The 24192-nt window shown below is 42.6% G+C and overlaps 1 protein-coding gene across 4 annotated transcripts in view; it reads right to left on the bottom strand.

Annotated features, from left to right (window-relative positions):
* Positions 1-4788: 4788 nt before the first annotated feature.
* Positions 4789-24192, bottom strand: part of LTBP1 (latent transforming growth factor beta binding protein 1) — a 387949-nt gene continuing 368545 nt past the window's right edge. For all 4 annotated transcript variants that reach the window (XM_028117233.2, XM_028117231.2, XM_028117230.2 and 1 more), the window contains 3 exons: positions 10915-11037; positions 6988-7137; positions 4789-5823 (listed from right to left, as the gene is read on the bottom strand). In XM_028117233.2, coding sequence (XP_027973034.2) covers positions 5642-5823; positions 6988-7137; positions 10915-11037 — 455 coding nt within the window. In that variant the 3' untranslated portion in view covers positions 4789-5641. The remainder of the gene's footprint in view (positions 5824-6987; positions 7138-10914; positions 11038-24192) is intronic.

The following is a 24192-nucleotide window of genomic DNA, read 5'->3' as shown; positions in this document are numbered from 1 at the left end:
TTGGACAGTGATGATCTACAGCACTGATGAAGAGAAGCATAGAAGGCTTTGGTGATGAGGGAAGGAGTGATACTCTGCAGGAAGTGAGTTTCTGCCCCATCCATACCAGGCTGGGGAGACTTTAAGAGAGTATTATCTCCAAATTTTGATCCAATGTCCATAGATGCAAGGAGTCCCCAGGTTCCTGTCTCAGCCCCCAGCCCCTGCTTCCAGCCAAGTCATTTTGAAGCTAGAGGTTGAAAATCATGAATGGCAGTTGGACAGAAGGATTTGGCTGCTTTTTTTTTTTTTATAGATTTTGTTTATTTATTTGATAGAGACAGAGAGAGAGGGCGCAGAAGTAGGCAGAGCAGCAGGCAGAGGGAGAGGGAGAAGCAGGCTCTCCACTTTGAGCAGAGAGCTCAATCCCAGGGCTCGATCCCAGGACCCTGGGATCATGACCTGAGCTGAAGGTAGACGCTTAACCCACTGAGCCACCCATGAGCCCTGGATTTGGCTGCTCTTACGGTCAACTCCTTATTTACCCTACAGTTTCTTAGTCTTCAAGCTAAATGTCATGGTCCTTGCTAGGAAAAGCAGGTTGGGTGCTCCCAGACTGAGGCTACTACTCTGTCCAGGAACAGCCTGCCCATCAGCTGAGCATGGTCGGATGGTGGTGGCTCCTGGCCTCTTCCCACTGAGTCACCACGGCTGAGGTGTACTCTGATGTCACGACCTCCTTTCTAGGTCCCTGTCTGTGCCTCAGGATCCTGTTCAAGGTTGGAGAATGAAATCTCAGGTACACTCCAGACTATGCGGGTCAGTGTGGCCATTCTTCTCCAAAAATGAAAACATGTTTCATGTTTTCAAGAAAACCTTGAACATTAAAGTCTTAACCTGTGAGTCTTGAATGACACTTAACTACCTGGTGTAGGTGAGGTCATTTTGTTCACATACCAATCTTCGCTCCCATCTACGTTCTAATACTTCTTACTCCGATTTTGTCTCCAAAATCCCCTGCCTTATTTTTCCCCAGAAGGTTTAGATGACTCCTGAATTTACACGTACATTTCCTAGTCGGTCCCTCCAATATCTTTTGTTTCTGATGCTCCGTTGCCGCAACTTCCTCCAGAAAATTATTTCAACAAACGGGCAAAAGTCGAGTCTCCAGATTGTGGGGATATGATATGATTGTGGGGATATGATATACTTTTAAATCAAAGTGTATCCAAGGGAAGCCTCAGGTTTGGAGGGAAGCGGCTGAGAAGGGAATCAAGAAGAAGGGAGTCCAGACTAATTCTTCATCGTGGCCAAAGGAGCATGTACAAGAGTCAAGGTTTCAAAGTGTGGTTAGTGGCACAGAGCAACGAATAATCATTCCTCAGCTGCACACGATGAATTCTGGCTTATAAATATGATCTTATTTTGATCCCTTCTACACTCCTATGAGGTAGTAAGGGCAGGTGTCACTGTCCCTATCTTACAGATAAGGAACATTGCACAGAGAGTAAGAATTCACTAAGAATTCCTCTACACCCAGAACACTAAACTAGAATTTCTGGGGATAGGGTCGTCACTTTTTCAAGCTCCCCAAATCATATGCAGCCAAACAAACCAAACTGCTTGTTCAGAAAAGTGTGTCTGAAAATTTAATATGCACAGAAACCATCTGCAAGGTCTTGGTACAAAAGCCTGAGATTCTGCATTTCTCAATCTCTCTCAGGAAATACAACTAGTCTAAGGACCACACTCTGCGTGTGTCTGACTCCAGAAGATTTTCTCCAGAAAAATCCAGATACTTATAAAGATTTCAGGGAATTTTTTTTAATAAGATTTTATTTATTTGTCAGAGAGAGAGAGAGAGAGAGCACAAGCGGGGGGAGCTGCAGGCAGAGGGAGAAGCAGGCTTCCTGCTGAGCAAGGAGTCCGACCCGGGACTCGATCCCAAGACCCTTGGAACATGACCTGAGTCGAAGGCAGATGCTTAACCAACTGAGCCGCCCAGGTATCCCAAATTTCAGTGAATTCTTATGTATGTGTATGTGTTGGGAGTGTGGGGAGTCAAGATAGATTATCAGTGTCCTATTGAATATTCTGTGTCTCGTCACGAGATAGCTCTAGTTATACTCAGAGTCACGATAAAAAGAAAAATCCTCTTCATAAATGATTTGGAAGATAATTTCTTCCTCCAGTGGTGGCCATCCCATACTCTCAAAGAGAGGGAAAAGTTGGTTAGAGGAATCTCATATTCCTGTGATGATTATGTTTTATGCGAAATGAAGGAACTCTTTCCCCTGAGGTGTCTTTTGTCTTATCGGACTGTGGTTTATTCCTGCACTTTGCGATGATGTCTTCCCCTTAGAGTTTTCTCCTAATTATGATTCCCCATCCCTGTGACACTGATCAATGACAGCCAATGTTTTCTTCTTACCAAAGATTTGATCAATCACAGATGTGCCAGTACATTAAGTCATTCCTATTTGAAAGGTGAAGAGTGTGTTAGAATCATAATATTTTAATGCTGGTATTAGAACAATTCCTAAATCCATGGTTCTGGCTTGTCTGCACAAGGAGGAATGTAGAACACTGACATGCATGTTGTTTTCTTGCACTGTTGACCCAAATGAAATGTTCATGAACCTCATTTTTAAGCATATTGGATTTGTCATTTCTGCCAATATGATGACATTAAGATCCCCCAGGAAAAATTCAAGTACATTTTAGAGTAAGAAAGTCCTTTGTGTGTAAAAATATTAAAGCTAAATTATGGTATTCTTTCGAACATAAAAGCATTTTTTTAGAGGACTGTGGATGAAATTGTATAAAACACCTCTGATATGTTTAAGGGCTTGGTTTGCTAGGTTTGTATTTAGTGTTCATTTTGACTAACAGGGCAGATTTCAAGAACATAACTTCAAATTACATAAGTTTCCATCAGATAGCCAGGTCTAGTGTTTCTGGAACAGAGTTTGATTTTTATGACAAAATAAGAGAATGTTATTGTTGGCCTTTTAAGGTAAGCAGACTCATTCTATGGCTGGACTCTGACTCAGGCAGCTGGAAAATACATGTATTAGCATAAAAGATTATATAACCAGTGTAATGGTCAGAATGCGCTGCATTATGCGCCTGTGTCTTCATGGCCATTGAATTAGAACCACTGGCACAGAATCCTAAACCTGTGGTTTTGAGGACAATAGGTATTCAAAGTAAAATTGCAGTAACTACTGGAAGGAGCTAAAAAGAACTGTACATTATTACAAAAAACAAAATGTTTTTGGGGAGATGTGTACAAAACTAGGTAAAAATAATGGGTAGACAGACATGGAAAGCATTGTGGAAATGCATTGAAAACAATCACGTCAGCTGGTCAGCAACATCCAAGTGCATATCCACTTCGTTGAGAGTCTTGGTGCTTTCAAACATCGCGATGATTCCAACTATGCTAATATTTGGAATATAATTCAAGACCTGCGCCAACAAGTCATTTTATTTAAAATGCTTGTGCTGAGTTTTGGGGATTTCAATGTAAGTTTCTCCTATATATAAACGTTGGTTGAAAATGTTGAGAGATCCATTTTATGATGTTTGAGTATTGTTTTAGATTTCTGTCGCTGCTTCAACCAATTATTGCAAGTTTAATGGCTTGCAATAACACACACTTGTCATCTCACAGTTCAACAGTTAGAAGTGGGTCCATGTTACTGGCTGGAAATCAAGGTGTCAAGAGAGTTGTGCTTTCTGGAGGCTCTAGGGGAGAATGGTACCTTCCCTCTTCCAGCTTCTAGAAGCTAGCCACATTCCATGGCTCATACCCTCTTGCCTCTTCTTCTGCCTTTAAGGTCAGCACAGCAGGGACATCTTTCTCACCTGCATCTCACACCTCCTCCCAGACTCTCCTTTTCTATCTCCCTCTTCCACACTTGTGATTACACTGGGCCTACCTGGATAACCTCCCTATTAAGGCAGCTGATTAGCAACCTTAATTTCCATTTGTCACATACAGCAACATATTCACAGGCTCTAGGGAAGACGACATGGACATCTTTGATAACCCATTATTCTTCCTGCTACAGGTATTAGAAACCAAAGTCCTGTATTTCGGGAAAACGTTACACGAGATTATCTGCTGGGTATCCTTATACATAGTTTCATTGCTTTTCTTTAAACTCAGATGCTTTTATGAAGTAAAAAAATGGATCCCGAAACTCACTTTAACAACTGCGTAACTACAGTTGGCTATTAAGCAAGGACTAGAACCTCGAAAGCAGTTTTCCCTGTTCCTGTGATATCCATCTGTGATCTGTACCTGCACCGTTTGCCAGGGCTGCATTAACGAAAGACCACAGACTGGGTGGCTTAAACACAAATTGATTTTCTTATAATTCAGAAGGCTAGCAGTTTGAGACCAAGGTACTGCAGGGCTGATTTCTTCCGAGGCCTCTTCGCTTGGCTTGGAGATGGCTGTCTTCTCCCTGGGTCTTCATATGCTCTTTCGTCTGTGTGTCTGTCTTCATCTCCTCTTCTTATAAGTATACCAGTCATATCAGGTTAGGGCCCACCCCAAAGACCTCATTTAACCTTAAGTACTCTTTAAAAACCCTGTCTCCAAATACAGTTACATTCTGAGGTCCTGGGGGGTTAGGACATCAACATATGAATTTGCGGGGGGGGGGGGGGGGGACACAATTCAGTCTCTAACAATATCTAACAGATTTAATAATTAACCTGTAAAAGACTTTACATTACTAGAGAACCACTTGTAAAAATAAATGAGAAAGGGGATACAACTTATACACAGATACTCACTGACAGTTACTCTCCGGTAGAATTTTTTTTTTCTAAAAAAATGGTGATTTATTTTGCTTTAACATATAATGGTAAATACGGTGGGATCATCAAGTTTTCCAAAAATTTTGCTGGGCTTACTTTACACAATTACAATACTAACGTAAGCTCATTAGTTCTTCCATTTCAATGCAGGAAAGGATCCAATTGATGCCTACTAGCAGCTTGGCTAAGAATGGACATTAAAATCAGACAATACACCGTAAATATAAAGTACTTTCCTCCAAATGTGTATAAAAGTTTTGAAACAAAAATCACGGCCTGCTCCACAGGACAGACAGTGTGGATTTTAAAAATGCTCCAGACCAGGAATAACATAACCCTGTGTAACAATACTTATAATACAGTTTAACAATATTTTATCAAAGACTTGTGCACTTGAGAATGAAAAAAAAAATCTGAAGAAAAACAGTAGCCAAGGAACTGCACAACCAAAAAATGAAAATTATATAAAATATTTCCACCACTATTTAAATGCCGAATTTAATCAAGCAATAGTAGAAACAAAACAAAACAAAAACATCATAATACAACCTTCTGTTTAAAATAACAGCACTGTTCCGCCTCTTTTCCACTGAATTTTACATATGAACAGACTATATATACTGGTTTTTCAGAGAAACGTCCATTTGGTCTGTCACACCAGTCAGGCTCACACTGGATCCTCTCACCCTCTTCCCGAGGACGCACAACTCCGCGATGTTTCCGTATTTCTGACATTCCGGGTTCGGTGCAATGTCTCAAGTATAATACATCTCTCTCTTCCCCTTTACACAGTGCAGAGTATACGGGCTTCGGTTATGTGGATTCTCTTTTACTCCAGGTCACTGTCTTTTTCTAAATTCAAGGCGGTATTCAACGGAGTGCAGTAGTTGGGCTTGTCAGAAGGTACATAGCCGGGCAGACATAGGCACTTGTAGGAGCCTTCAGTGTTGATGCACTTGGCATTCTTGCAGAGAGACATACGGGTGTTCAACTCATCACATTCGTTTACATCTGCAAGAAGCCAAACCATGCAGGTAAACAAGCTCTCCTATGACTCTGAGAGGAAATGTAACCTACAGCTTACCCCAGGCATCGAGGCATCCGGCCGGGACACAGTCTGGCGGTTCTCTGCTTTCCCCCCAGTAAACTGGATAGTCTTTCTCACTACTGTCTGTTGCAATCACACGCAAGATAAATACAACTTTCTAGGTCCGAGAGGTTCTAGAATTTTCTTCCCTGTTATTTAAAGCAACATGAACATTTGGCTGGCTTGACATTTTATAGTCAAAACTCAAGAAAGCTGGGAGAACTTTCCTACTTCTAAATTCCCTTCTGCAGGTACAGAAAAACCGTTCAGATTTGTCGACAGGAATACACCGAAGAAAGAACCAAACAAGTGAGTGGACAGCCCTCGGGGCAGCCTCTGGAAAGGCTCGAGTTACCTTCTTAGGTTTCTTTCCACAGAAAAGAAACGTACTCGCAACACCTGTAATAACCCAGGTTTACCTCTTTTCCAGACCCACCCACCAGACTGAAGTGGGGAAGGGGGGTTGCTGCCGGAGGGAGTAGAAGAGACACAGAAATAGGAAAAAAACCCGTAATTCAAGGGCCAGGCTCTAGAAGGCGGCATGGATCATACGAGGAAGAACAAATGCATGCTTACCAGTCTTTTAAAAATAGAAGGGATGGTCATGCGAGAGACAGAGAGGGACAGGGCGGTTTAGGAGGAACGTTCTCCAGAATGATTACCACCAGAGTTATGTTTTTTTCAGACATTTACACTCCCTATGCCAGTGTCAGGTACTGGGGGAAAACATTACTTGCTGCAGAGTCAAAAGCTGAATTTAGAAGAGTCAAACTGATTACCTGGAACATTCTGTCCTTTCTTCCCGACGTACCACTATATGAGCTCTTAAATGAGCTATCCGTGTTATTTTTTAAAATTGTGGTAAAATATACAAAACATAAAATCGGCCATTTTAGCCACTTTTAAGGGGATAGCGTAACGAAGATGCACACTGTTGTGCAACCATCACCACCGTCCCTCTCCAGAACTTCTCTCCTCTTCCCAAACCGATACTGCAGATCTATCTTAAATGTCCTCGACTATATGAGATCTGGCCACAGGGGATGTGAGGCAAGAATAATCTGCCATGGGACACACATCATCCTTACCAACACAGGTCATCTTGGCCATGTCCAAGTGATACCCGTCGAAGCAGTCACAGGTGTAACCTTCCTGCACCCTCACGCAACGGCCATTCTCACACCCATTGAGGATGCCACATTCTTCAGCCTGCAACTCCTCAAAGCTATTTAAAAAACCTGGAAAGGGGAAGAGAGGAGCCAGGTTAGAAATTTGCAGCCTCTGCGGCGCCTGGGTGGCTCAGTCAGTTGGGTGGCCAGCTCTTGATTTTTGGCTCATGTCACGATCTGAGGTCGTGGAATCAAGCTCCACGTCGGGCTCCGTGCTCAGCAGGGTGTCTGCTTGAAGACTCTCTCCCTCTGCCCCTCCCCTCTGCTTGCACTCTCTCTCAAATAAAATAAATAAATCTTAAAAAAAAAAAAAAGACATTTGCAGGCTCTTACACCATCTTTTAAAACTATATATTAAGGTTATGGTTCATCATATATACATATTTCAGACACCTATTTCAGACGCCTTAAAGTTAGCAGTAAAATTTCAGGCTGAATATATCTGTACACTACATTAAGCACATGATATTAAAAACTTTGTATATATTGTGCATGAGCAGCCCCACATCTTGAATTCCGATATTCTATATTAAAATCACAAAAAATGCTAACGTATGGTTTTGGTCTTGTCCTTACTGAATAGAAGTGTTTATCTAAAATCCCAAATTTCCTGAGTTCTCAGTAGGGCAAGTGGCAGCACAACTTTCAGGACGGAACCCCTGGAAGTCACTATCACAGTGCGGCAGACATCTGCTGGGAAGATCCATGGGAATTTCAGGCGGTGGTTTTCCCTTGGAGTTCCCCAAAAAGCAGCGAAAAGCCAGGCTGGTCTTGCCCTGTAAAGTCTGTTTGTTTGCTCTAGCTTTGGAATATAAGCCTTACAAAAGGGCTCTCGGGAGATCAAAGGATAAAGACAGTAAAAGGGATTCGAAACATCCTGATAAATGAGAAAAGTACATCATACTTGTGCTTAGAAAGCCAAAAATCTTTTTCTTAGGGAAACAAAGAAGTCCTTGTTTTGCTCTTTTTATAGCTTAGATATCTTTAAACTGATTTAGAGCTAGGGTTTATGAATGTAAAAAGAGATCAAACAGACATCAAGTGTGTTTAGCTCTCTTTCTAGAGAGAAAAGTTGCAAATATAAATCCACGGTGACACAGACACGCTGTTGATGTGGGCTCAACCCCATCCCCCACTTCTGAACCTCATCACGTATCAGCTTTAAAAAAAAAAAAAAATTCAAAATATGGCCATAACTCTCTCTCTGGCCTCTGAAGTAATTCTCCAGTGGAACTGCAGGGGGCAGCAAAATATCACTGCTTAGGCAGGGCTGCAAGGTGTAAGTCAAAGTGATTTTAAAAAATTAACACATCCATGACAGTCCCTTTTAAAAATTTTGAAAGGGGAAAAAGAGAAAATGAAAGGCCATCCAGACTATGTCACTAGGGCCCCCAATCCAGTCTGAGAAATACTTAAGAGAACGAAGTCTTAATCTACGAAAATATTTTCAAATTCCAGGTACTATGGCAAAATCATTTTGACTTTATAACTACAAAAAATTTCTATTATTACAGAAATTTAAACATGGAATTAAATTTTGAAAACTCCTACACACACACCTCAAGTAGGCGCCCGAAAATACTTCTCCAGGAGTCAGCAAAGGACAGCCCCCACTGCAAATGTGGCTGGCTCCCTACTTCTGTAAATAAAGTTTTATTGAAACACACCTATACCCATGCACTGACATGCTGTCTGCGGCCGCTTTCGTGATATCCTAGCAGGGCTGAGTAGGCCTGCAGAGCCTTTTGCAGACCTGCAAAGTCTAAAAACTTTACTCCCTAGGCCTTTATAAGAAAAACCTGATTTCTGCTCTAGGAGTTTCTACTTTTATAAAATAGTGCCTTAACTAAAGGTACCCCCCAGCTCTCAGTTCAATTTTCTTAAATAAGCAGAAGTCAGGAGATAAGAAACCTCAGCCCTCCCTCTGTGTTACTATCTACCCAATATGATCATTTCTTTAGGGCCAGAAAGTCCTTGCTCCTGGTCTGGGAAGTAGGAACCATTTCTCGTAACCTGTAGTGAGTTTAAAGGCCATTGACGTAGTCAAAGCTCAAGGTCTAAGATTTGCTTCTCAGCTTCCTATGTTCCTAAAAAGGAAATTGATGTGACACCAACATGTTTATTTCTTAACATTTGTAGTGAATTAAAAAAAGAGTTTTACAGCAACGTCAGCGTTAAAAAAAAAAAAAAGGTACACAAGCCAGAACATTTCAGCAGGAAAATTCCTGGAATCTGGACTCTATCTAAGGTGATAGGGGCTGTACATAGGAGCCGCACAATTGTGCCACAGTTGAGTATAGACTTAACCTGTTATTTTGGATTTATAGGGCGGGCAAGCTGGGCTTTCTTTCAACCTTAATATCTCTCCTCCCTTTTCATTTTTTTAAAGGTAAATGTCCATTGACCTGTAACATATTCATAGGTAAGTGTAGAAATTGTAAGTGCACAGTCTTATACCTGTCAGTGTATTTAGACACATTTCATGAAGTAGTGCACGGTTGTATGCTGTGGATTAAAAGCAATAATCAAAGGTATTAGAAGTTAGGAGAGTGGTTATCCTTGGGGCGGGGGCGGGGCGGGGGGGAGAGGCCCTGGCTGGGAAAGGGCTTCAGGGGGTCTTCTGGACGCTGCTAAAGTTCTACACTTGGGTAAGGGTTACACAGGTGTGTGTTAATCAACTTGGCTAGACTGATACAACGCTGTTTTCACGTAGATTTTGAAGCACTCTTAATTCTGCTGAATGATCCATTTATGCATCCATCAAAAAACCAAAGGTAGGCAAGGAAAAGAACGGGAAGGGAAGGGAACGAAGGAAACACCCTTTGACTCAGAGTTGAAGTTGCTCCAAATGTAGCCGCAAAGCTTGGGTTGCTCCTCAGGAACCAGGTCATGGCTAGTGTGCTTTGTTCACAGGTAACAGGGCCCAAAGAAAGAAGAGGTTTTATTGTAGTTTGTAATTGAGCGGTGTCTCCAAAGTCCTAACTCTAACTCCCTGGTCTGCAGGGATTCCCTGCCTTGAAAATCTGGTGTGGCTTTGCCCACTGCAAGGAGGGACCCTCTGGTAGATGCAGACGAGGCAGCCCAGAATCCGCATTTCCCTATTCCCATTCTAGAAGTGAGGTAACCTATTCTTTACCAAGACTGCATTTGGAATTTGAGAAGCTGTGGCTTCCCCCAGAGAAACCTTTAGCTTGTATGGCTTCCTTATCCAAGACACTCCCGTTAACCATCAGACATTTTTTTTTCCTAAATGGGATCGGGGTTCACATAGGCACACTCCACTTTCCACAGAAAAAACTCTGCCTGCAAGTCCCGCAGAAGCCGGCATGCATCATTCCTTACTTAGTAAGGTCTGCCACGAGTGGATTCTAACAATTTCTGACCAGAAGCGCAATTTTTTTGACCTCCCACTCTAAAATATCTGTAAAGATCAACTTGGCACAGTTAACATGTCATTTGCTTGTGTGAAAAACGATGGCAATTATAACCAGGCTTTCAAGAAAACCCTGCCCCTTATATTAGACCACAATGTAATGAGTAAAAAATGATTTTGTTATGGATATTAGAAGATCTTTTTTTTTTTTACTTTAAAGAAAGTAAACATAACAGCATCCCCACCAGCATGCCAATAATTTGATCCAATATCTCCCAAACTCAAGCATGCATAAGCCTTACGCAGAGGGCTGGTGAAACTATTGGGTCTCACCTCAGGTTGCCATTCAGCAGGTCTAGAGTGGGGCCCCAAAGCTTACATTTCTGACAAATTCCCAGGGGCTACCTTCTGAGAATCACTGAGTAACCTTTAACCATAATTTAGCTTCAACATAACTGAAAAGTTTTGCTTACGGTCCTGAATAAAGTAGGGATCAGCTTCTGGAGCATACTGTTCGCTGAAGTCGACCAAGGCATCCCGTCCATATGGGCGCCGGCGTCCCGTGACGGGGATGTTACACAGCTGGGCATAGTCGTCTGAGAAGGAAATGACAAGGAGTGTGAGACGTCATGGCTGTTTGCTGGCACCCGGACACACCCCCTCCCAGCTCAGAGCACCAGGCACTGGCCAGGGCCCTGTCCACCACACGCCCTGTCTCCCACATGTGTGCACGACTGATGCGAGACTCGTCTCCAGACTCTTTACGGGAGCTGCATTCACCCCCACACAGTGAAATGCTGGATAGCATAACTAAGATTCTACACTTGGTCTACGAGACCAAACACAGCAGCTGAACATTTGGCAGAACGTGTTCCAGGAGAGTAAGGAACGGCAAAATGAGGCAGCATTCAGAGGGCTGTAGGCGTTCTGGAAGAATGACTTTATCTGCAACCACCAGGTGTTATCGCCGTAAAGGAAGAGTCACATTCTTACAGACAGGTACGTTTTTCACTCAGAAGAGACAGAAAAGACGTACCTCGGGTGATCCCGAAATGACACAACTGAGCAACGATGCCAGTATTAGAACTATTCTAATTCTACCCTCAAGGCCTGGTCGGGGTGAACACGGTATTTCAGTGACGATGAGGATGATTGTAAGAGTGTAGTAACAGTAGGAGTAATAGGAGTACTAACAGTCGTAGGATGCTTCCTCTCTGCCAGGTACCGTTCTAAGCACTTACTACACATTAAGGCACTAAAACACTCGCACCACCCTATGAAGAGACACCATTATCACCTCCATTTTATGGATGAGGAAGCAGAAGCAGTGGTTAAGTGACAGCTGGTGTGTGGCGTTGGCAAATTTGAACTCAGGAATGAAGGTCCAGTGCACACACTGAACATTCTGCCTCTCCTACCTGTCTCAGCTCCTTTGAAATTCTCGCCTTTACCTCTTCTGCACCACAGATGCTTCTGCAGTTACCACTTTCTAGAGGCCATATTCCTAGTCTAAGCTGGGTCAGCCCCACAGCCACCTTCTTCTAAACTCTCCTGTGGTCTCCTCACAGGACCCAGCCAGCGCTTGGGATCTTGGTTTTCCCGATGTTCTGGGGTTACTGAGCTTTCAAGGCATTTCGTAGTCCTAGGCTCTTGCTTGAGTTTCGGAGCAGAGTTATGGGGCAAGGTCTAGAGAAGAAAGCTTTAGACGGGGTAGCTTTGTGTTCTGATACATGTTGCCTGGAAATATACTGCCCAAGGATTTATCTAGCAGATGGCGAAAATCCTGGGGCTCCCCAGACTTCAGGAGCTCTGCCAGAACTGGGGATTCCAGTCTGGAGGCCCCAGGACTGGATGGACACCCTCAGGACAGTCACACAAGGCCAACAGCCACACTTGCCTGGACCGCAGATTGGGGGGAATTTTCCTCTCTTCTGTTTCCTCCTGTGACGTATGAAACTAAAGAAACGCACTAGGGCAATAGTGTGAGCTCTGAACTCTCAGGCTTGCTCTCACCCCCCACCCCCACTTAAAGGAGGCAAAGGTGCGTGTGTGCGCGTGCACGAACGCACATGCATGCACAAAGACTCACACAATTGTCTCCTGGAGTTGCACAGAGGAAGCGTAAGGCCAGAAAAGAACCTGGACAGGTAGGATTATGGTTGCCCCTTCCTCAAATTCTCCTGGTGTGGGAGCATTCCAGGAAGAGCATACGGACCCCAGATACCCCAACACTTCTGCACGACACATTTCAGAAGAAATACTAATTTCATCAGGAAAATAGCTGAACCTGGAAAAAGATCCTCGACTCCTCCCCACCCCCAAATTCATACACAACTGAAAGCAGAGAGAATAGAAATGGTTGTCAGTCCTGCTTCAAGTTTGAAAAAGAATTAAGGATTTCCCTGTGAGAGCAAGATTGCTGAAATGTTTACAAGTTTCAAGAGCTGAGCTCATTTCCTCTCCTGACTTTATTCTATATGTTCATTGTACATCCGAAAGGGAGACTGTTCGGTATTTTATATCCAAGCAACGGCTGTGATCCAGATATTAAAAATAAACTCATGCTCTTATTTTGTAAGACTAAATCCAGAGGTGGCTGAGCACGGTCCTATCTGACGTCTGCCTGGCGGGAGGCCTTGCTGAGACAGTTGAGGGTCCCGAGCTGTCCAATGACATAGGGCCGTCCGGGGCAGCCTGGCCCGTAGGCCTGGGTCTTCCCCTAGACCAGCGCTCCTCCACCGTGAAATGAGCTGGTGCCTCCCCTCCAAGCTCTCATCATCTAACACTGCAAAAGGAGGGGCCCAAATAGGAGACTGAAGAGGAGGAAAAGCTTTCTGGAACAAACGGCACCTGACCTGAACTTAAGAAGACAAGTAGGGTTTACTTTGCCACAAAATGTATTTGGGATTTATTTTAAAGAGCTTGCCCGAAGGCATCAAGAAAGCAAGCTGGAAGCTGTGTTTGGGGACTACCAAGCGGTTCCTAAGGCAGGCTTCTAACTGGACCCAGGCTGGTAAAGGGGAGCAGAGGATGGAGGGGGAGCGGTGGGACCCACCAAATCCTCTTTTCCTGCCCTTTCTTCCTCAGTTATGCATTTTTGGGATTCTAGAACTTACTGTCCTTTGCTGCTTTACTTTCTCTTGCACATTAAACAGTCCAAATTTCAAAACAGTCTTGGTCAGTTATCAGAACAGGATTTCTGCATTAAATGTACACTCTTTCATATTTGAGATGTGCTATATTCCCATCATCACCAGGACGTGCATTCTGGGTTATTTTCTGGGAGCATGGACGGGCCTACCCTAATCCATCCACGCTGCCCCTCCCAAAGTGCACATCTACTCTCATTCTTGGCCAGGGTCAAGCGTGAAGTGAGCGTCGGGGAAGGGGAGGAACATGGGCTCTGCCAGAGGCAGAAGCTGGGGCTCAAGTCCTGGTTGGTCCACTTACTTTCCAGTTTAGCAATGTGGGGCAGGCCTCAGTTTCCATATCTGTCACGTGGGGGTAACAATTCTCATTTGTCTACCTCTGTGTTACTGATGTATGAAAATGGGATAGTGTTATAGAACTGTTCATAAATTTTGAATCACCAAGAAAATGAAGGTTCCAATTTATCTGAGGTAAAAATCGCTAAGTCCCTACTGAACATGTGCAAATAAAGAAGGATTTTCAAAGACAGGAAAAGAATAAGTTTCAGTGTTAGCAAAAGTTAAAAGAAGTGCGTAGCGAATTAAGAGCAATAAAGCACACTCTAGATGTTTTTAAATATTCTTTCAAGATGACTTGGAATTTTTAAATACATGGAGGGAAACTCTCGCTCAGTTAACACAGGAAGATGTCTTCATGGACCTCATGTCAAACAACAAGGGACCAAATCATTTACTGCCTTGACATACTGAATTACTCGGTCAGGCAGTGAGAGCACCAAATCAACAGCATTCAAAGAAGAAGGGAGACTGACATCCAACAACTCTTAGTATATGCCTTACTTTAAACCTTTCGAGAGGTCTCGAGTAGACGGGCTTCTCATCCCCTTCCAGGGGAGCAAGTGGAGTATCACAGAATTTTCTGAGTCTTCAGCAAGGCATCCTCTTCAGGAACTGGGCACGGGCACATTTCTAACACCTGCTGTGTGCCCCAAGGCATAGCCAGAGCCCATTCTAGCTAGGAGGTGCATGGCCTTGGTTATCCATAGGGCTGGGACCTGGCTACACTCCAGCTTGGGGACACAGTGAACTGTGGTGGGCGGAGGGGACAGAACCCAGGAAAAGCAGATCCCTGAACTATTTCCATGACTTCCCATGAGAGCACATGGGACTCTCTCAGCTCTCCATTTCACCTAGCTCAACGTGTGGGGATGAACACATACTGTCCCTTCTCTAAAACACCCTTCACTTAAACACATCAACAACGATTAAATGCCTCGTTGCCTGGGCATCGATGCAAAGGAACAGTGTTGCTTAGCAAAGCTTATACTTTATGAGGCAAATACCATTTCTGAGCCACCATACAATGTGTTCATCCAGGATCTAGCCCAATACGAATGTGAAATGAACAGAAACTGGAAATATTCACACCTCAAAGCCTCCCCCCCTCAATGCATTCTCCACCTCCCCAAGGACAAATGCTAAGCTCTTGATCAAAGCTATGAAAGACACACATGGGGTGGTGTGGGACACCGTCACGACGTGGTCTAAACAAGATCCAGGCCATTGATCACACTCCTTTCCCTGGCATGGCAGATTCCTATGACAGATGGTGCTGCTTTGATTTTAATTTTAAATTGAAAAAAAAAAAAAGGAGTTTAAAAATTACCCCCTGGAGCCGCTGGGTCTGGGGCCTCTGCTGTCAGCAGCAATGGGAAGCACATTACTATATCCTGGCAGGAAATCTCCCTTCCTGATGACAGACCCATCTGCAGGGCTGGTCTGGACAGTCACATGTCACAGTGTGACTCTGACATGTGAGGAGACGGGGAAGTGAAGTTTTAGTCCTGAGACAGATTAAAGTCAGCTGCTTTGAGAAACGAAGAAGAGGCTGCATTTCACTGTCCACACAATCACAGCTAAAAACTCGGGGCTCTGAAGTTTGAAGGGCAATATTTTCAAATAGAGAAGAACCAAGGACCGATTCTTCCACATGAAGTAAAACGGGACACATTTTGCTCAAATTGCTAGACTGGGTGTTTTTCTTAGAGCCTTCCATACATATCGCTGATCGACGGTGGTGTTTGGAAAACACAAATGCACAAGCAGGAAATGAACGGAGAGGACAGGGAGGATGAAATGAGTATTTCCGCCGGCGCATGCTGAGCCAGCAAAATCAACAGGCGTTTGTGACTGCGGTTGGCAAAAGCTCTGAGATCAGAAACACAGTCACCACGGAGAGAAAATGCCATCCGGCACCGATGATAAAGGACCGTGTGCGAGCCTTCTACTGGCCACGCCACACCCTGGGTGGGGTGGGTCTCTCTCTACTTACGCTCTGCTCAGAAAAAAAGCTTTTTGCCGCAGAGCCCGGGGAAGAGGCTGTAACCCTGCTTCCCAGATATTAAAACTTGCTGAGCTGTGAGAGAAAACAGGGTATACTAAAAAGAAAAAGGACCCGGAGTCAAAGGTCTTGGGTCCTAGTGCTGCTCTGTCACTTTTCTAGTTCCTTGGACTGGACCCATTTTTTTGAGCTTCATCTGCTCAACAGGATTAGGGTACCTGCCTTTGCGCTATTAAAGGCAAGCCATTGTTTCATTCCGTGACTGACTTATTCTCACTCGTTCCACCAGACACAGAGAATAATTATGGGCAGGGTGGGATCTGGAAGAGAGGAAGGTCATAATGACGCTGTGAACACAGGTGCATACACGGTGACATGTGCAACAGTTGACTGGGACCACAGAGAAGGTCAGGACGACAGCCATCCAGGAAGAGCTGGGGGAAGGCTCACCTTGGAGGTGAGCATCTATAGGACAGAGGCCAAGTCGGTGAAGAGGAGAAGGAAGGTAACTCAGAGTCACAGGCGTACAGAGTGGGTAAGAAAGCTTTAGTGAAACAAAAAAAGTACCATGTAAATGCTGGCTACTCTAGATCCCTTTTTCAGGAACAGTGGACAAAAAAGAAAGTGAGCTCACATGGACGATTAAGTTCCCATGCTTCAGGTGCTGTGGGCTTTTGCGTACATTTTTCATTTAAATCTCAGAACACCCTATGAAGCCATCACAATTAACTCCTTTTGTTTCTGATATCGTATAACTTGTCCTAGTTTAGTTGAGAGAGTCAAACCGAAAGTGGTCTATCTGCAAAACCAGGTTCTCTTCCGCAGCTGCCCTTTGGAAACCCTGCAAAGAAAATTATTCAATACACTCCCTAGACCGTAAGCCCCAGGTAAGTAGGTAGTTCAGCAATAAGCATTTGTGACTAAATTCCAGGGAGAGTAATAACCATGAATGCTGATGAGCTCAGCCCCACCAGGGTCAGCTCCATCATTAGCAGGATTTATGTTTATTGAATTTGCTCGATTTATTAGGTGAAAGAGATCAAATTGCTTAATGTTCAATTAAATTGTACTTGTCGAGGACAGGGAGGTAATGAAGTCTAAAGTCTTGGCAGGGTTTATTACGGGACTCCCGTAAATGTTAATGCTCTAAGGAAACTCATGGGCCACAGACCAACCGAGCTCCCCCACCCCAGCCGTCACCTAACGCTGCCCTTCCAAGTTCAGTCACTCCCTGCGTTTCCAACAGATTGCTGTTTATTTAGCCAGACTCTCCTGGAGAGACAGATTTGTTGGGTATGAATGCCAAAAAGCGGAGGCTCCCTCTGCTTTCTAAAACCTGGATCCAAAATGTATACACTTGTATTGGTATTAAATCATGCCACACACGAAAACCCTAAAATAATGATTGATCACTTATGAATTTCTTAAGGATGGCATGAAGAGTCTTCCCCATTTCTAAACATCCAGGGCTTTGGAAATACAGCACTCAAGTCTTACATTCAGGCAATCACAGAGGAAATGGGAATGAGGTAACCTCTAATGTTTGATAATAGAAGACGGAACAGTAGAATAAACAGGCAAACAAGAGGAAAGTTCAACATGTTAGTTTTCTCAACTGATCTGCTGCATATTTTCTAAATGTAAGACACCAACACCATTGTTTCTTCTTTCCTGCTCTTTAAATATCACTCTGAAGTGACAATCCAAGAAGTCAACAAAGAGCAAAAATCACTAAGTATCATGTATCAGGCATACACTGGTTTCTCTCTTTTTGCATTAACCAAGTAAGAATTACTTTAAAATAGGAGCTAAGTGTGCGCGTAAGAATAAGGGGGAGGCTGTACAACACGGTGGATGTACTAAATGCCACTGAACTGTTCACTTGAAAATGCATAATTTTACGGGGTGCCTGGGCGGCTCAGTCGGCTAAGCGTCCAACTCCTCGTAGCAGCTCAGGTCTTGATCTCAGGGTCGTGAGTTCGAGCCCCATTTTGGGCTCTACATTGGGTGTGGAGTCTACTTAAAATAAAAAGGAAACTGCAAATGCTTAATTTTATGTTATATGAATTTCACCTCAAAAGAAAGTCAAGATAAAAATAATACAGGAGAACATTTTTTTATATATTGTCTGGAGTTCATCTAACCTTTCTATTTTTAACTGGTAAAATGAGGAAACTAGTTGATCTCTGAGGCCCTTTCTAGTTTACGTGTTCTATGATCCTGAATAGAAAATTTTTACTATTAGGCTGCAGAATCTAGGGAAGACAATTTGTCATGGAAATTTGTGGTCGTGATAGGAGGTAATCACCACTAGATGCCGCTATTGCGTTCAGCCGAACTCACCTGGATGTTTTCAGAATGATGGACAATCGTGGAATTTAACACACTGTAAGCAGTCAGTGTAACCTGTAAGGTTAGTCTCTCATTCACTTTTCTGCTGAGGAAACGGAGGTCCAGAAAAATTTAATGATATTCCAACGACCAAGTGAGGATAAATTCTTAAAATATAGTATTTTCTTTTACTAAAAACAAATTAAAATATAAGGGTAAAGGTAATTGGGTTTCAAAGTATATTATTTTAACCTTGCTCATTTAAGTTTTGAAGCAAAGAAAGTTATATTAATATTTGTTCAAAACTAGCTTGAGGGACACCTGGGTGGATTTGGTTAAGCGTCTGCCTTTGGCTCAGGTCATGATCCCAGGGTCCTGGGATTGAGCCCCGCAACGGGCTCCCTGCTCAGCGGGGAGCCTGCTTCTCACTCTCCCTCTGCTGCGCCCCCTGCTTGCGCTGTCCTGCTCTCTGCCTCTCTCTCTGTCAAATAAATAAATAAAGTCTTTAAAAAAACTAGCTTAATATTCTGAAGTAGAGATCTCAAGGTTATGAGATAAAGATATACTGCTAAATCTGTTACTATTTGAAGAGCAAGTTCTAGGTAATTTATATAATATTAAAATAACACTAAACATGGTATTATTCCATTCACTTATTACAAAGCAAAACTGAGCTTTTTCAGATCCCTGACTCAGTTTTATGATTTTTCTATATATTGCTATTTATCTTAATCTGAAATAACTCTTTTCCCTTCTCCTCTGGATCTATTCAGAATCAGATATAGTCTTAGTAGCTCTTTCTCCTGGCAGTGATTTCTTCAGCTACACTTTGTAGGTGCTCACAGATGACCATGTGAATGGTATCTTCTAGGGTTGAGCAGTGCACAACCAGCACAACTGTTCACAACAGCTCTGCTTGCCACTGAGACTTGAGTCTTAGAAGGAAACATAAAGAAGGCATGCTCTGTCCTAAGCTCCCAAGTGAGCTAATCTTTTGAAATCCACTTCTTTCTTAAGATACTGGCTATTGATATGAAGCAAAAACATTGCCCTCCTTAGTTTCTACTCCTTGCAGATCTGTGTCAGCACAAAGACAAGAACGTGATCGCTTTCTAAGCACTTTCTAGATGCTTTTCTCCCAAACATCACAGGCACAATCAGTGTGTTGCATGAAGGGAGACCAGATAAGCTTCCCCTGGCCTCCCCTCTGCCAGGCTTGCCCATTCCAGCCATGAGGTCAGCATTTAAAGGCACAGGTGGCCAGCAGCTTTGTTCTAACCACAGCTGTCTCCTAAGTTTAATTAAGAAAAGATCAGAATAAGGACAATATTATTTGAATGCAAAACCTCAAACGTAAGATGCGGCTTTCAATAATTACGTGCCATGGTTTTGTCACAGCCCCATTCATCACGGTTCATTTACCTCAGAGGACATTTCAACTCCTCTTATCACTGAAGAGGAAAAAAAAAAAATCACAGCAGCAAAGTGTATTTAAAATATGTGAAAGTAAAATTTCCACAAAGAGCAAATCACCTAATAAAAAATAACCCTGAAAAAGGTGTTTATAGAAACTGAGCACCTATTTGTTATCTCTGATTTCAAGGGAGAAAGTTTAAACTGTTAAACATTGTATTTTGGAGATAAATTACAAGCTTGTTCATTCAAAGTAAAAGTGTTGCTTTTTGTCATCAGATCGCTCATTTTACATGTATGTCTTAATTGTTCTACTTTGGCTCCAAATGAGAAAGATTCTAACAGGACATCAGTGAGATCATAATCACAATCAAATTTACTCTCTGTTCGGAATATTTTATATAAGCATGGGGCCAAATACCTTCTTAGCCCTTCAAGGCAGCACAGATTTTAAGAAAATAAGCACTGAATACAACGGACGCCCCGAAGTCCAAGCTGTACACAAACTAAAGTTTCGGAAGTGCTCGGGACCCCAACTGGCAATCCCGTCGTCAAATTCTGCTCGCATTTAACCGTTCTCTCATTGTTCTGGAGCCCTTGAGACAAAGAGTTTCTACCGGTTCTCAGAAGAGTTAACACTCCAGTTTGCAGTTTAGCAAGGTCCCTGCAGCTGCCCTTCCAGACACTCGCTGGCTCCCCAGCCCAGGGAAATGGGATTGGGAACCGTATCTGGTTCCAGGACATGCCTCCAGAGTGCTGTCTCCAGCAGTAGAGCAGGAAATGGAGTCCGTTCTCCCCTCTACTAGGGTTGGGTTTTCACTGTTGTTTTTTCCTTTTTAACTGTCCTTACTCTGAAAGCACACCAGGTTTCCTCTTTTCGTAAAGATGTTTTTAATCAGTGACTACAAAATATGATCCTAACCCCCTTGTGGCTGACCGGTCTGGTGCTTTCCCTTTGTCTGATGCACCTGCCAAAGGCAAGGGCACTTTTTAGCTTCATTTCTAGTATGCTTCCTCTGACGTGCTGACCCTCCTTTTTGTAGCAGGCTTCCCTGTCACTCACCCCTGCTGACTTCGTCCCTCTCTCAAGTCCTGTATCGCCTGCGCGGCCTGGGGAAGGAGGCCCTGACTGGGGGGTCCTGCCCGGCTGAGTATCCCACCTCCTCCCTGCCCTCCTCCAGCATGTACCCGGGGAAGGGAAAGAACTGAAAACTAAGGTCCCTCCTTAAGTGTGATTTCAGTGGGCAGCGCAGAAGGCCCACAAAATGCAAATATTTAATATTTAAAAATATTTAAAAATTTTTCTCAATCCCGCTTGTGATCGCCGATTTCATGTGCCAACTTGGCTAGGCCATGAGGTGCCCTGATGTAGTTGGTCAAACGTTGTTTTGGGCGTTTCCGTGAGGGTGTTTTTGGATGAGATTAACATTTAAACTGGTGGATCTGAGTAGAGCAAATTGCCCTCCGTCATGTGGTCAGGTCTCACTCAGTCCTGAATAACCGAGGCACTGAATTGCTGAAAAGAACAGAGAATGACCTTCTTCTGAGTGAGCGAAAATTCTCCAGCCCACAGCCCACAGCCCACTGCCTTGGACTCTTCCAGCCTGAAGGCCTTTGACCTGGAACCTGGGCTCCCCTCGAGCGTCCCACAGCCCACCCTGCAGATTTTGAATTTACCAGCTTCTATAATTACGAGAACAAATTCCTTATAATGAATGAATCAATGAATCAATGAATCAATCAATCCCTATCTCTTTTATTGGGTGTGTTTTTCTGGAGAACCCTAACACCCCAGCCTACGTTACAGGCACAAGGGAAGTTTATCATCAGTCTTAGCCGCCAGTGTGGTAGGGAATCTCCCCAGAGGGTGAGCACATCCCTTTAGGAGCAGGTATCTGATTCTTATGGGGAGTTGTGTGTAGATGGAGAAAAACTTTTATTAATTTTATCGGCCCTATTATTCCCTTGAGAGTCCCTGTACTGGAGGATATTGATTATAAAAACAATACATGAAAAACACTTGTGGTCCCATGCTCACATGGAAGTAATAAAATGTGCTCAGCAGATCATGCATGGATGCTCAGACTCACACGTGAGTATACACATCCCACGCGCTGGTCTTAATTCTCTAATAATGGACAATCACAGTCGTGAATATTTCCACCCAGTCACCTCAGCTGGCCTGAGGTGGAAATTCCTCTAGTGATGATGTACATTAAGTCTAGAGTAGTTATACTTTTCTGTTAAGGTTTTAGAATGAGGTTTTTGTTATTTTGTATGTTTATAATGTTTAGGAGAACCCTGTAACAGAGAATCAGACAGAAAAAACCTTGTGATTTTTATTTGAAATAAAGCTGACTTTAGATTAGGATTTGTGTTGAATGAGAATTAAGAGAATTTGATTAGGTTGGTAAACAGAATTTAAATTTATTAGAAAATTCAATTTGTCATTTTAAGTTTGATTTATTAGATTTATAAGAGCTGCTCAAGCACTTAAGAAGAAAATGCTTATTAGGATTGTGGGCTGCCCTTTCAGGTATATAAAGTGCTGGAGAGAAAATCAAATAGATAAAATTTATAAATGGAGACCAAAGTGTTAAAGAGATTTAATTAACACAATTTCGATATAGAAGTCACTCTCAAGTAAAGTTTTATTTCATCCTTGATATATTTAAAGATCCGTCACAAAATAAAACTTGATCTTATTTTATTATAAAAATACTGGACTTGTAAGGAGCAGGGCAAAATGTATAAGTTGAACTTAAATTCCCAGGAAAATCTAGGTTTTAACATTTATACACTTAACTATTTGCAAACATACTATTTTGCTTCTTTTATTAAAAAAATTGATAAATTGAATATGCTGAATGTTCATTTAAAAGCCAGTATGCTGAATGTTCTTTTAAAAGCCGGCACTAAATGGTCCTTTCCAGCCATAAAGCCTCCCTTAGCTTACATACTCGTAGCTTTGGAGCCTGGAGGGGCATGGAAGGAGCAGCTTTTCTTGGGGTCCACAGAGTTGTTTGACAGCTGTTAGTCCCCAGACACTCTTCCAATTCTTCATTGTCTTTAATTCTTGCCTCCTTTCAAAGAAGACTTCTAGCACCGAATAACAAGGTAGTGGTGGGGAATAATCATTAGCTCAACTCATTTCCTGGAATGGGATTTGATTTGCTAACACCTACAAAGCAGTTACTGTAATCCAAGCATCTCCCATACATTTATCACACTTAACCCTCAAAGGACCTATTGTTGCTACTGCCATTTGACAAGGAAACTAACATAATGATTACATCACAAAGCTGTATGTACATAATTTGCTACTATATTTTATTTTGCAACAGTCCTTTTATAGTAAGAAAAGCATTTTTGCTCCTTTCTGGGAGGAGTAAGAGGAAGTAAATAAATCTTTTCCATAAGAAACAACATAAATTGCTTACTTGCCATGCCATAAGGTATCCAATTCAATCTAGTTCCACGGATACCAAGAATTACGTCCCCAAGAACTGGACCACTTACCACGCTGTGTATCTACGGCATACATTATGTGTGCAGGCATAGTAGCCAGAATTTAGGAGGCCTTATATATCTTTCCAGTGCCATTTTAATGCTCCACTATAATTTATTAACAGCTACACTTCCTTTAATCATAATATTCAGGATCTCTGATAAAAAATGATACATGCTTTCATACTCTCAGAGAGTATTAATTACCATATCCCCTCACAAGAGTTCGCAACTTTGGATAAAGGAAACTAAAGTAACTTGTCCAGTAGAATCGACAGAAGCAGTGCCAGAAACAGAACGAGATCCCTGGGCTGCCTAAGCCGAAGGCAGTGACCACTCACTGTGCCTCACATGGAGGATGTTCCAAAGTTATTATTAACATTCTTTGGAAACATGTTTCTTGGAAAAGGCTTTAAACCATGACTGCTGAAAGGACTTTTGCAACCACTGCCCAGTTACAATATTTTTTCAAGTTCAGTCCATGACTCAAATCCCTGTCTTCCTTCACACCTCCAAGGGTATTATGAAACTTCTTACATGGAGATATTTGGGCATATGTAAGAGCTGTGCATGGATATGGAAGAAATCACTAGCTCAATTGTTCAGAAACAGATTCCAAAGTCTTTCTCTTTTGCAAAACCATATGAAAAAACTGGGGGTAGGTTAGCTCTTAGGAAGTATTAAAAATGTGGTGTTGCAGCAAATGGAGAATTTATTAATGAGGGTATCACATGCACATTAACATGAGACATCATTTAGGAAAAAGCAGTTCTAATTTAGTAACATAATTGTATATTATGTTAGTTTTACAGAACTAAAATTTACACATCATATAAATGCAAACTTTACATCTGCTGCAAAATTTGTTGGCTAGTGCTGAGAAGGTGTGCAGTAAATAATGAAACAAAGGAAGGAATATGTAAGTAATTTAACTAAAAGTGAACTGAGGTAAGCTATAAATAATTCAAGATTGCTTTTCCCAACCATAGTTCTTACTCCTAATTACAACT

The sequence above is a fragment of the Eumetopias jubatus genome, unplaced genomic scaffold (genome assembly GCF_037043125.1).
Source record: "Eumetopias jubatus isolate StellerSeaLion01/CBP00866 unplaced genomic scaffold, mEumJub1_p1.0 scaffold_9, whole genome shotgun sequence".
Lineage (NCBI taxonomy): Eukaryota > Metazoa > Chordata > Mammalia > Carnivora > Otariidae > Eumetopias > Eumetopias jubatus.
This window is presented reverse-complemented; position numbering and strand designations above follow the sequence as displayed.